The 14,415-nt window shown below is 36.7% G+C and overlaps 1 protein-coding gene across 4 annotated transcripts in view; it reads left to right on the forward strand.

The window, feature by feature from the left end:
• MINDY2 (MINDY lysine 48 deubiquitinase 2) overlaps positions 1 to 14,415 on the forward strand; it is a 98,702-nt gene that overhangs the window by 19,097 nt on the left and 65,190 nt on the right. For all 4 annotated transcript variants that reach the window (XR_014326495.1, XR_014326496.1, XR_014326497.1 and 1 more), the window contains exon 3: positions 6,469 to 6,533. Coding sequence is in view for 1 of the 4 variants with exons in the window: in XM_082847700.1 (XP_082703826.1) it covers positions 6,469 to 6,533 (65 nt within the window). In the remaining 3 variants the exon portion in view is untranslated. The remainder of the gene's footprint in view (positions 1 to 6,468; positions 6,534 to 14,415) is intronic.

The following is a 14,415-nucleotide window of genomic DNA, read 5'->3' on the forward strand; positions in this document are numbered from 1 at the left end:
CAGATATACTGTATGTCTGTTCATGTTCTGTGGCCCTTTGAAGGCCACAAACCATTATAATATCTAAGATACTTTTGTCCCTACCCTCCAAGAATCAGTTTTTGCCCCCTTGGCGGTAACATCGCCCCTGCTGAAATGCATGGGTTAGAGCAGCGGTCCCCAAACTTTTTGGCACCAGGGACTGCTTTTGTAGAAGACAATTTTTCCACGGGGTGGGGGGAAGTTTCAGCAGGGGCGACGTTTAATATACTGGGCTAAATAAAAGATATTATTAAAATTAATTTTACTTCTTTTTACTTTTTTTAATGTGGCTACTAAAAATTTAAAGTTACATATGGGCTTGCATTTGTGGCTTGCATTATATTTCTGTTGGACAGTGCTAACCTTAAACTGTGCTGCCACTCCACAGCTTCTTATGTCATCCTGGCTCTGCTGTCTGTGCTATCATAGACCGATGCCATTTACCTAACCTCTTACCTGCTAGTTATTACCATCACTCTACTTGCCTTTTTCTGTTCTACCTTCTGAGACAAAATGAGCTCTTTTGCTGTCAGTTCCCATAGCTAAAGAATGCATTTGTAATGGCAGAGACCCATGAGCAGAGGCAGAGGGCATGTGAATGGAGGTACTAATAGTATAAAAGGGTAAGATTGGAGTGGAAATAAAAGCATCATAAATTATAATATCTCTTCATTTTACAGATGAGGTAACCAAAGCTCAGAAAGATTAAATTATGTGTTCTTTCCATCTAGGCACCTTCTAATATGATTTTTAAAGTGCTGAAAGGCTAGTATTCTCAAAAGTATATCCCTTCTCCCTTTCCACCACTCAAGTGTTTTTGATAGAGTATTTTAAATTCCTACTACTTGTCTCTTCCTTTTTTTTTTCTTTTTCTTATCCAGCAAATATTTACTGATTATGTACTGTGGACAAGTTATTTGGAGGTGTCAACAATACAGTCAATGTGGCTTGCATAAATGTACTAAGAAAATGTTAACATGGTATTTTTCTTGGAAAGAAAATAATTAGTGCATCTTGGTATCTTAAATTTATCTAACTGTTAGATTTTAAAAATCCCTGAGAGAGCAGGACATAGAGTAGAGAATTTTTTAAATTATAGGGAAAAAGAAAAATTGACAAAGTAATATTTAAATTTAGGTAGCTAAAGAGGTTTGGAAGTCCTGGGCGAGGAGACTCATCTACAGGGACAGCATGAAAGTAATATGATCCTAATGGGAGGTGGGAGAGAAGTGAGCAAGAATAATGTGAGAAGAGAGATTCTGAAAACTCTGCCTCACCAAAAGTAAACTTTATTTAAAGCCAATCCTGCCAAAACAAATTGTTTAATTTTCTAAGCTATTTGGATTTTGTTCTCTTGAGATTACTCCAGTTCTCTGGGGGAACCAGAGATACTTTTTCATTAATAAGCAAACACTAGTAGAAAGATTGTAAAGAAACCATTAAAGGTTTTCCTAGGTTTTTCAAAGGTTAGAGGAGGAGGGAATTTTAATTTGGAAATTTCTGTTACTGGAGTATTAGAACAGGGTCAAACATGGACATGGCTTCTTGGAGGGCTTTGGCCTCAAGAAAGCAACATGAAAGCTCCTAGTGAGTGCTAGGAGGTCTAAGTGGGGAAGAAGTGTAGGTGGAAGGCAGAAAATGGTTAGGAAGATGAGGTAAAAAAGCACAACACAAACTAGAATACACACTATGATTTTAACCATCCAAGACAGTTTGTATGATGGTGAGACTAGCATCGTATTATAGTAAGGAAAATGGTTGTTAGGATGATGGTGCTGTCTGACTTTTTAAAAGGTAATTTATTTTATCTTTTGAACATAAATACTATAAAAGGAGGTCAATGTTGAAGCATTTTAATTTTGCCCACAGTTGACTGTGTCTTCTCTTTTCCAAATGCTCACCTGGGATAAGTTACCTACTACCTACTGCCAAACCCTCTCTTCCTTTTTTGGCCTAATGTGGCTGTCAGGTTTTTGTTTCTTAATTTCTGTTTGTCTGAAATATCCCATTAATAGCAAAGTCTTATGGATTCTTTCTTTGAAATTCTTTCCTCTCTCTGTATACTGGTACTTCGGAATGTGATTTATTGCAAGCTCTTTTGTTTCCTCTACTCTCCAAATTAGCCTACATATCAGTGTTATCTTCTTAAAGCACCAGTTTCATCCTTCACTTGTCTACTTAAAAACAGAAAGATTCCCTTATGATGTTTCACAAGCAGCCAAACTTACTGATGTATTATTTATGATTTTCTATAATCTGATCAAGCTTACCCATCCAGCCATATTTCCCGCCACTCTGCAACATAAATCTTATGTATAAACCTCCTTATAAACTGCCCATATAGCAAGATGTTTCTTATATTTGCTTTTCCCATCATTCTTTCTCCCTCAAAGAATGCTTTTTCCCCTCACTGCCTTGGCAGGTTCTGCCAATTTTTCTGAATCTGCTTTAGATACTACCCCCTACAAAGGATATTTCTAAGTGCTACAGGCTTTATGAATATTTCTTTTCAAAATCACTTGGTACTTAAGGCCTTTATTACATTTTACACTCTATTATACCTTATTGTTATTTTATTCTGTTTCCTGTATGTTCTTTGCCCAACCAAATTATTAGTTTTTTAAGGGAAACGCTCATTTCCAAACACGTTAACCTGTTGCTAAACACGGAATAGACTTTCAATAAATACTGTTTTTTAAAAAATGTTTTATTTATTTGGCTGCGTCAGGTCTTAGTTGCAGCACGCAGGATCTTCGTTGTGGCATGTGGGATCTTTTTTTTGCAGCGCACGGGCTCTTCACTGCGGCGTGCGGGCTCCAGGGCACGCAGGTTCAGTAGTTGGCAGCGTGTGAGCTCTCTAGTTGTGGCACGTGGGCTCCAGAGCCCATGGGCTCAGTAGTTGCAGCACGAACGCTCTCTAGTTGTGGTGCGTGGACTCTAGAATGTGCAGGCTCAGTAGTCGCGGCGTGTGGTTTTAGTTGCCCCACAGCATGTAGGATCTTAGTTCCCTGACCAGGGATTGAACCTGCATCCCCTTCATTGGAAGGCAGATTCTTAACCACTGGACTACCAGGGAAGTCCCTCAATAAATATTTTTGATTGAGGTAGTATTGTTGACCAATTTTGTTATAAAGGTTAGATAAGCTGGACAGAATTCTTAAGAGATGATTTATTTAGATATCTAAAACTGAAAGATGCTCCCTTAAAAACTCAAAATCAGTTTTTTAAAAATACCTAATTTTCTATTACAAACTTTCCTAAAAATGTCTATTGCTTCATATCACCCCAAAATTTAGTCACTTAGAACAATGAATGTTTATTATCACACAGTATCTGTAGGTCAGGAATCTGGGTGTGGCTAAGTGACTCTGGCTTAAGGTCTCTCATGAGGTTGCAGTCAGTGTGTCAGTTGGGGCTGCAGTCTTATCTCCAGGCCCAACTGAGGAAGATCTGCTTCCAAGCTTTCTCACTTGGTTGTTGGCAGGATTCAGTTCCTCACAGGTTGTTGGACTGAGGTTCTCAGTTCCTCATTGACTGTGGCTCTCTGTGGCTCTCTCTCTAGAGGCTTCCTTCAATTCCTTGCCGTGGGCATCTCCAAAAGGCAGCTCAGAACATGGCAGGTGGCATTCCTCAGAGTGAGCAAATGAGAAAGCACCATGACAAACGACACAATATTTTCTTTTATAATTTTGTAAGTGACATTTCATTAATTCTGTTGTATTTGATTCACTAGAAGTGAATCCAGTCCACACTCAAGGGAAGGTGATTATACAAAGGTATGAATGCCAGGCTATAGGGCTCATTGAGGTCCATCACAGAGGCTGCCTCCCTTAGTCAGGCCATTCTTCTCTTGTCTGAAGATCTTTTCTGACCTCAGGAAAAGAGGGGTTGCTTATCTGAGTCTTTCCCAATAATTATTCTATTCTTAGCACCTAAGCTTTAATCCATGATAGCATATCTAGGGTCATTTAGTATTGAATTATGTAATGTTCTGCATCCTGACCCTATTAAAGTTGTAGGAAAGCATACACTACAGTCTTTTATCAGGATAAATACAGAGCTTAAATGAGATATAGGATACCAGTATAGCAAATATGTTCTCAATTATTTGAATAAATAATGTATAAAATTTACTCAAAGCATAGTTTTCAGTTAAATGCTATATTAAAACCTCAACATGTAAATATACAATGTGCCATGTATAATAAGGATTCAAAAACATTTGTTAAATACACTTGCTTATATATTTCTGTGAATGAATTAATTTAGTGATTTAGAATTCCTGTACCTATGGTGGAATAAAATTGTTATCAGTTAGATTTTGCCATCTTAAAGTTCTAAATAAAAGCAAAAATAATAATATATTGATGTTCGTAGGAATTCCTTTATTATCAGAGTTGGAGAGATTAAAAGAATACTTTTTTAAAAACTTATTTATGTATTTATCTTTGGCTGCGTTGGGTCTTCGTTGCTGCGCGCAGCTTTCGCTAGTTGTAGCAAGTGGGGGCTAATCTTTGTTGTGGTGCATGGGCTTCTGATTTGTGGTGGCTTCTCTTGTTGCAGAGCACAGGCTCTAAGCGCATGGGCTTCAGTAGCTGTGGCTCGTCGGCTTAGTAGTTGTGGCTCACGGGCTCTAGAGCGCAGGCTCAGTAGTTGTGGCGCATGGGCTTAGTTGCTCCTTGGCATGTGGGGTCTTCCCGGACCAGGGCTCGAACCCATGTCCCCTGCACTGGCAGGTGGATTCTTAACCACTGTGCCACCAGGGAAGTCCCTAAAAGAATACTTGATGCAGTCTTTAGAAGTTTATTTTGAATTTGAAAATAAAAGTTAATAAAACAGTTTATCAACTTAGTGATTTGGGAGGCTGGCTGAGAAGTTAGTTCCATGTATCACTGTTTATATCAAATTAATTCCAGATAAATTAAAGATTTAAACATAAAAAAAGACAAACATAAAATTACATGAAGAAAGTATATGTGAATGTTTGTATACTCTGAAGAGGTGAAAATCTTTCTAACATGACATCAAACCCATCAAACCCAGAAGCTATAATAGAAGAATTTGACTATACTGAAATTAAATATTTCTGTATGGTGAAAAGTAGGCAAAAAACATCACCATAAAGTCAGAAGCCATTATGGGAAAAAAAAAATTTACCATGTATAACAGGAAATGTTCTAATTCCTCTAACTGAAAAAGAGCTTTTATGTGGTTCAGTAAAAAAAAAAAAGATATTTGTATAGGCAGGCAATTCAAAGATAAGTATATATAATTAATACATAGTTAAAAAGGCAAAACATGGATAAAAAGTTACTGCATATATTAAAATGATGCTACATATATTTAAAAGGTATCACGTATACTAAAAGTCATTTATAGGGGCTTCCCTGGTAGCACAGTGGTTAAGAATCCGCCTGCCAATGCAGGGAACACGGGTTCCAGGGAACACGGGTTCGAGCCCTGGGCTGGGAAGATCCCACATGCTGCGGAGCAACTAAGCCCACGTGCCACAACTACTGAGCCTGCACTCTAGAGGCTGCGAGTCACAACTACTGAGCCCGTATGCCACAACTAATGAAGCCTGCACGCCTAGAGCCTGTGCTCTGCAACAAGAGAAGCCACCGCAATAAGGAGGCCGCGCACCACAACGAAGAGTAGCCCCCGCTTGCTGCAACTAGAGGAAGTCCGCGTGCAGCAACAAAGACCCAATGCAGCCAAAAATAAATAAGTAAATAAATTTATTTTTTAAAAAGTCATTTATATATTAAAATGGTGATACCAAGTGAAAATACCTGTATAAAAATGTATCAATATGGGGGAAGTATAGTTGCTTTACAATATTATATTAGTTTCAGGTGTACAGCATAGTGATTCAGTATTTTTACAGATTATACTCCATTAAAAGCTATTACAAGATAATGGCTTTAATTCCCTGTGCTATACAATATATTCTTGTTGCTTATCTATTTTATACATAGTAGTTTGTATCTCAATTCCATACCCCTTTCTTGCCTCTCTCTCTCCCCTCTCCTCACCGGTAACCACTAAGATACCAATTTTTTAAATGCAAAAAAAAATGTTTGCTTACTTCTAAGAATGACAAACATTTAGAAGACTGATGACACCCATCCTTGGAAAGGTATTGGGGTAATAGTTATCTTGCTGATAGCAGTGAAACTTGGTAAAAACCTTTTAGAGCTTTATTGTAGTGACATGGAAAGATGCTTAAATATAAAGAGGAGGAAAAAGAAAGTTCAAAACATAGGATGTACACTGAAAAAAATATGTGAGACCTTAGCTAACAGTTAACATTGATTTTCTCTGAATGGGGGGGGGGTAAATATTTTATGTTACCTATTGCTACAATTTATAATTAAAATATATTACCTTTGTAATTAGATAAAAAGTAATATTTTTAAAAGGCAACTTTACCGTTTCTTTTTACAGGAGACTATATGCTTGATACAAAGCCAAAAGAAATTTCAGAAATTCAACGTTTAAACTATGAGCAGGTAATAGATACAATTTTTGTTATATTAAGATAGTTAATTTTTAGTTACGGATATATTCATTGGTTTCTATCAGTGGCTTTTCTTTTTTTTTTAATTTTTGAATTTTATTTATTTTTTTATACAGCAGGTTCTTATTAGTTATCTGTTTTATACATATTAGTGTATATATGTCAATCCCAATCTCCCAATTCATCACACCACCCCCACCACCACCCCCACCACTTTCCCCCCTTGGTGTCCATACGTTTGTTCTCTACATCTGTGTCTCTATTTCTGCCTTGTAAACCAGTTCATCTGTACCATTTTTATAGGTTCCACATATATGCATTAATGTACAATATTTGTTTTTCTCTTTTCGACTTACTTCACTCTGTATGACAATCTCTAGATCCATCCACGTCTCTACAAATGACCCAATTTTGTTCCTTTTTATGGCTGAGTAATATTCCATTGTATATATGTACACCACATCTTCTTTATCCATTTGTCTGTTGATGGGCATTTAGGTTGCTTCCATGACCTGGCTATTGTAAATAGTGCTGCAATGAACATTGGGGTGCATGTGTCTTTTGAATTATGGTTTTCTCTGGGTATATGCCCAGTAGTGGGATTGCTGGGTCATATGGTAATTCTATTTTTAGTTTTTTAAGGAACCTCCATACTGTTCTCCAAAGGGGCTGTATCAATTTACATTCCCACCAACAGTATAAGAGGGTTCCCTTTTCTCCACACCCTCTCCAGCATTTGTTGTTTGTAGATTTTCTGTTGATGTCCATTCTAATTGGTGTGAGGTGATACCTCATTGTAGTTTTAATTTGCATTTCTCTAATAATTAGTGATGTTGAGCAGCTTTTTATGTGCTTCTTGGCCATCTGTATGTCTTCTTTGGAGAAATGTCTATTTAGGTTTTCTGCCCATTTTTTGATTGGGTTGTTTGTTTTTTTTAATATTGAGCTACATGAGCTGTTTATATATTTTGGAGATTAATCCTTTGTCCGTTGATTCGTTTGCAAATATTTTCTCCCATGCTGAAGGTTGTCTTTTTGTCTTGTTTGTGGTTTGCTTTGCTTTACAAAGCTCTTAAGTCTTATTAGGTCCCATTTGTTTATTTTTATTTCCATTACTCTAGAAGGTGGATCAAAAAAGATCTTGCTGTGATTTATGTCAAAGAGTGTTCTTCCTATGTTTTCCTCTAAGACTTTTATAGTGTCTGGCCTTACATTTAGGTCTTTAATCCATTTTGAGTTTATTTTTGTGTATGGTGTTAGGGAGTGTTCTAATTTCATTCTTTTACATGTAGCTGTCCAGTTTTCCCAACACCACTTATTGAAGAGACTGTCTTTTCTCCATTGTACATCCTGGCTTGCTTTGTCATAGATTAGTTGACCATAGGTATGTGGGTTTATCTTTGAGCTTTCTATCCTGTTCCATTGATCTATATTTCTGTTTTTGTGCCCGTACCATATTGTCTTGATTATTGTAGCTTTGTAGTATAGTCTGAAGTCAGGGAGTCTGATTCCTCCAGCTCCACTTTTTTCCCTCAAGACTGCTTTGGCTATTCGGGGTCTTTTGTGTCTCCATACAAATTTTAAGACTTTTTGTTCTAGTTCTGTAAAAAATGCCATTGGTGATTTGATAGGGATTGCATTGAATCTGTAGATTGCTTTGGGTAGTATAGTTATTTTAACAATATTGATTCTTCCAGTCCAAGAACATGGTATATCTCTCCATCTGTTTGTGTCATCTTTTTAAAAAAAATTTTTTTTTATATATCAGGTTCTTATTGGTTATCCATTTTATACATATTAGTGTATATATGTCAATCCCAGCTGCTTTTGCTGCATCCCATAGGTTTTGGATCATCATGTTTTCATTGTAATTTGTCTGTAGATATTTTTTGATTTCCTCTTTAATTTCTTCAGTGATCTCTTAGTTATTTAGTAACGTATTGTTTACCCTCCATGTGTTTGTGTTTTTTATGGTTTCTTTTGCTGTAATTGATTTCTAATCTCATAGCGTTGTGGTCGGAAAAGATGCTTGATATGATTTCAATTTTCTTAAATTTACCAAGGCTTGATTTGTGACCCACAATGTGATCAATCCTGGAGAACGTTCCATGTGCACTTGAGAAGAAAGTGTAATCTGCTATTTTTGGAAGGAATGTCCTATAAATATCAATTAAATCTATATGGTCCATTGTGTCATTTAAAGCTTGTGTTTCCTTATTAATTTTCTGTTGGGATGATCTGTCCATTGGTGTAAGTGAGGTGTTAAAAGTCCCCCACTATTATTGTGTTACTGTCAATTTCCTCTTTTATAGCTGTTAGCAGTTGCCTTACGTATTGAGGTGCTCCTGTGTTGGGTGCATATATATTTACAATTGTTATATCTTCTCGGATTGATCCCTTGATCATTATGTAGTATCCTTCCTTGTCTCTTGTAACATTCTTTATTTTAAAGTCTATTTTATCTGATATAAGTATTGCTACTCCAGCTTTCTTTTGATTTCCATTTGCATGGAATATCTTTTTCCATCCCCTCACTTTCAGTCTGTATGTGTCCCTAGGTCTGAAGTGGGTCTCTTGTAGACAGCATATATATGGGTCTTGTTTTTGTATACATTCAGTGAGCCTGTGTCTTTTGGTTGGAGCATTTAATCCATTCATGTTTAAGGTAATTATTGATATCTATGCTCCTTTACCATTTTCTTAATTGTTTTGGGTTTGTTTTTGTAGGTCCTTTTCTTCTCTTGTGTTTCCCACTTAGAGAAGTTCCTTTAGCATTTGTTGTAGAGCTGGTTTGGTGGTGCTGAATTCTCTTAGCTTTTGCTTGTCTGTAAAGCTTTTGATTTCTCCACTGAATCTGGATGTGATCCTTGGCAAATACAATAATCTTGGTTGTATGTTCTTCCCTTTCACCACTTTAAATATATTGTGCCACTCCCTTCTGGCTTGTGGAGTTTCTGCTGAGAAATCAGCTGTTAACCTTATGGGAGTTCCCTTGTATGTTATTTGTCCTTTTTCCCTCGTTGCTTTCAATAATTTGTCTTTAATTTTTGTCAATTTGATTACTGTGTGTGTCGGCGGGTTTCTCCTTGGGTTTCTCCTGCCTGGGACTGTCTGCACTTCCTGTACTTGGATGGCTATTTCCTTTCCCATGTTAGGGAAGTTTTTGACTATAATCTCTTCACATATTTTCTTGGGTCCTTTCTCTCTCTCTTCTCCTTCTGGGACCCCTATAATGCAAATGTTGTTGCATTCAGTGTTGTCCTAGAGGTCCCTTAGGCTGTCTTCATTTCTTTTCATTCTTTTTTGTTTATTCTGTTCCACGGCAGTGAATTCCACCATTCTGTCTTCCAGGTCATTTATCCGTTCTTCTGCCTCAGTTATTCTGCTATTGATTCCTTCTAGTGTATTTTTCGTTTCAGTTATTGTATTGTTCATCTCTGTTTGTTCTTAATTCTTCGAGGCTTTTGTTAAACATTTCTTGCATCTTCTTGATCTTTGCCTCCATTCTTTTCCCGAGGTCCTGGATCATCTTCACTATCATTATTCTGAATTCTTTTTCTGGAAGGTTGCCTTTCTCCACTTCGTTTAGTTGTTTTTCTGGGGTTTTATCTTGTTTCTTCATCTGGTACAAAGTCCTCTGTCTTTTCATTTTGTCTATCTTTCTGTGAATGTGGTTTTCCTTCCACAGGCTGCAGAATTGTAGTTCTTCTTGCTCTGCTGTCTGCTGTCTTGTGGATGAGGCTATCTAAGAGGCTTGTGCAAGCTTCCTGATGGGAGGGACTGGTGGTGGGTAGAGCTGGGTGTTGCTCTGGTGGGCAGAGCTCAGTAAAACTTTAATCCACTGGTCTGCTGATGGGTTGGGCTGGGTTCCCTCCCTGTTGGTTGTTTGGCCTGAGGCGACCCAGCACTGGAGCCTACCCGGCTCTTTGGTGGGGCTAATGGCAGACTCTGGGAGGGCTCACGCCAAGGAGTACTTCCCAGAACTTCTGCTTCCAGTGTCCCTGTCCCCACAGTAAGCGACATCCACCCCCTGCCTCTGCAGAAGACCCTCCAACACTAGCAGGTAGGTCTGGTTCAGTCTCCCCTGGGGTCACTGCTCCTTCTCTTGGGTCCCGATGTGCACACTACTTTGTGTGTGCCCTCCAAGAGTGGAGTCTCTGTTTCCCCCAGTCCTGTCGAAGTCCTGCAATCAAATCCCGCTAGCCTTCAAAGCCTGATTCTCTAGGAATTCCTCCTCCTGTTGCTGGACCCCCAGGTTGGGAAGCCTGACGTGGGGCTCAGAATCTTCACTGCAGTGGGTGGACTTCTGTGATATAAGTGTTCTCCAGTTTGTGAGTCACCCACCCAGCAGTTATGGGATTTGATTTTATTGTGATTGTACCCCTCCTACCATCTCATTGTGGCTTCTCCTTTGTCTTTGGATGTGGGGTATCTTTTTTGGTGAGTTCCAGTGTCTTCCTGTCCATGATTGTTCAGCAGTTGGTTGTGATTCCAGTGCTCTCGCAAGAGGGAGTCTCAGTGGATTTTGGGGCATATTCTTTGTTTTCTCTTTTTACACCCTTTTAAAAATGTAAAAACCATTCTTAGCTCACAGCCTTATTTGACCCACAGGCCGTACTTTGCTGATCTGTCTTTTATGTGAATCTATATGCAATGTAGAATGAAACATAGATATCATTCTACACACCTATGTAGAATGATAACTTGGTATTTTCCTTGAAAAAATTGACTTTCAAGTGAATTTGTTATTGATTTATCTTTCCTCATTTGTGTACATTTTACAATTAAATTATATGTAGGAAACAGTTCAGCAGAAGATTTCTGGGATATGTCATTAGGACTAAATCTGCTGTTTCATAGTTTCAATGTGTCTACGTTGCTTGGCACGTTCTTTAGAGATACTATTCTGTAATATAGGAGGGGACCACTGGGCTCAAAATTATTGGAGCTGTAAGAAAGCAAGCATAGCTTCATTTTCTTCAGTATTCTTCCTTTGTTTGACAATGGAAGGCAAGAAGAAATCAGGTTCTTACAGTGGAAGAAGTATCAGGCAGGGAAGAAACAGATATCATTGGAACCTTTATGTTTACTTTCAAAGTAACCCTTACTACATACTTTCACCAGTATCCAAATGGCAAAAAGAAAACAAAATTCATTTCGGTATTGCAAAATTTCTTGAATTTGAATGTTCAAATAATCTAGTCCTAATAAAATGGAAAAGCCAGTATGTTGCATTGCATCACTGTGTAAGGTAGGCAATCCATAGCTAAAGCCAAATAGGTATGCTAAATCATTTAAATTCTATTGGAATTTGTAGCTTAAAGCAAGGATTTCTAAACATTTCTCACAATGGAAACTTCTTTTCAAATGAAATCTTAGGCTAACCTTCAATATATAAAACCAGTAAATATTTTATAAGTATAAAGTGTTATGGTTAAATTTATATCATTTATTTATCAAATTTGTATCATTTCTTATTGAAATCAGCAAGGCTATTATGATTAATACAAAAACTTGAAATTAGAAATTATGGATCACAGTTGCAGTTTCACATTAACCTCAAAATTCATTTTACTTCTGTTGCACAGTCTTGAGAAAATCTTTTTTATTTATTGATTCATTTTTTAACATCTTTATTTGAAGTATAATTGCTTTACGATGTTGTGTTAGTCTCTGCTGTATAACAAAGTGAATCAGCTATATGTATACATATATCCCCATATCCCCTCCCTCTTGCGTCTCCCTCCCACCCTCCCTATCCCACCGTTCTAGGTGGTCACAAAGCACCAAGCTGATCTCCCTGTGCTATGCAGCTGCTTCCCACTAGCTATCTATTTTACATTTGGTAGTGTATATATGTCCATACCACTCTCTTACTTCGTCCCAGCTTACCCTTCCCCCTCCCCATGTCCTCAAGTCCATTCTCTACGTCTGCCTCTTTATTCCTGTCCTGCTCCTAGATTCATCACAACCATTTTTTTTTATTCCATATATATGTGTTAGCATACGGTATTTGTTTTTTGAGAAAATCTTGAGTGATGAGTATTTGCAAATGATATCAGCACTTTGTTTCAAGTCTGTTTTGCACTCTCAGGATATGTTTCCATTAAGGTGATCTAGACTCTTGAAAAATGATTGGAAGTAAAGTTTTGCTTCAAAGTTGAAACAGACACTAACAACCACTTGCATTTCTTATAAACATGTTAGACAGAAAGTACCCTGCATTTAAAATAAGCTCTAAAACTATTTATAAGGTATTGTGATTGCATTACCATTAGTTTTGAGAATAGTATGTACCAAGCTGATAAGACAGAGTCTAAGCTGGTGCTTAATGTTCCACAGGTGTGATGTAACAATATTCTTTTTGTATAGTTTTGTGTGAGCAGAAATGTTTAAGCCTAAATTTTAGAAAGACCAATGCAGAGCTGCAGTCTTCCTAATTAAAAACCCTTTTACCAGAAATCATAATATAAACAAAGAGCGTATTTCTTTCAGTTTTGCTTAATGATGACAACACAAGAAAACACTGTGTGTGTGTGTGTGTGTGTGTGTGTGTGTGTGTGTGTGTGTGTTTATGACAGGTTTTTATATGACTGCAAATATATTTTTAAAATATATCTTATATTTAACTTTAAAATTTCACCACGTTAACAGTACCTTTAAGAAAAATTCTAAGAAACAGTTGAACTACTGGCTTGAAGGAGTAGTAATCCTTTCTTGTAAGCACCCATTTGGATTCAAGAACAAGATGGCAAAATACTCTTTTTAACTCTTTGTTTATAAATTTGTTTATTTTTATCAGTTTTATTTATGGATATTATTAATTGTATTAACTTAGTTATTTTAACATTTTATAATCTATTAAAAATGTAGAAGATACATAAAGGTATAAGCTTGAGTCCAGGAGCTGTTAGAAATTATACTTCCCCCTGAAGGAAACTGGATGACTGGCAACTAAGAATTTAACAAATAACAGAAAAAAATCAGTAGTATCAGTGGTAGAACTATAGTCCTACAGTGGCTCATTATTGTTACTATTTTCTCACATTCATCATTGTTATGGCTTTAGGAAAAGTTTTAAAACACTGAAAGGAAAAAAATGTGAGCTGATTTTTTTCAAGGGTTCAACTTTTAGGAGGACTGAGAAAACATATTGTTTTGGGGGAATATAGTTATTAGAGGTGAAACTGACAAAATCCAAAGAGTATATAACAGTGTTATCCTGTTATAAATTCTTCATTCATAAATTTAAAACATTTGAATAATTTGTTTTCAGTCTGTATAGTCTCTTAGCATGGAATTTTATAAGTTAATTGGTAAAACAGAACTTTGTTATTATGACCTAAATTTGTCCGTCTGAGATTTCAGTGAGAGTCCCTAATTTTAATATAAAAGGATTTATTTCATGTTCACCCTTTCTACTATAAGCCCTCCAGTAGGCTATAGTCTGCTCCTGTTTTATATCTTTAGTGTGTAGCACAGTGTCTGATTAACAGTAGGGATTCAATAAAATTTTATCAAATTTTATATATTGGTTTTTATTTGTTCCATCAAATATACCCTCTAAATTATGTCCATATTTAATATATTAAAACGTTTAGAAAAACATGTTTTAAAATAGTCTTCATTACACACTTATATGACTGTGTTTATTGAGAAAACTGTTGTGGACAGAACGACTCTTTAATTTGACCAACAAGTCTTTGTGATCCAGCCTTTATCTCAGACTTCATCTCCCACCATTTACATTGATACATAATTATTACCCAAAGTCCATAGTTTACATTAGGGTTCACTCTTGGTGTTTATACTTTCTTTGGGTTTTGAGAAATGTATAATGACATGTATCCACCTTTATAGTATCCTACAGAATA

Source organism: Leucopleurus acutus (assembly GCF_964270905.1).
Source record: "Leucopleurus acutus genome assembly, chromosome: 1".
Classification (NCBI taxonomy): domain Eukaryota; kingdom Metazoa; phylum Chordata; class Mammalia; order Artiodactyla; family Delphinidae; genus Leucopleurus; species Leucopleurus acutus.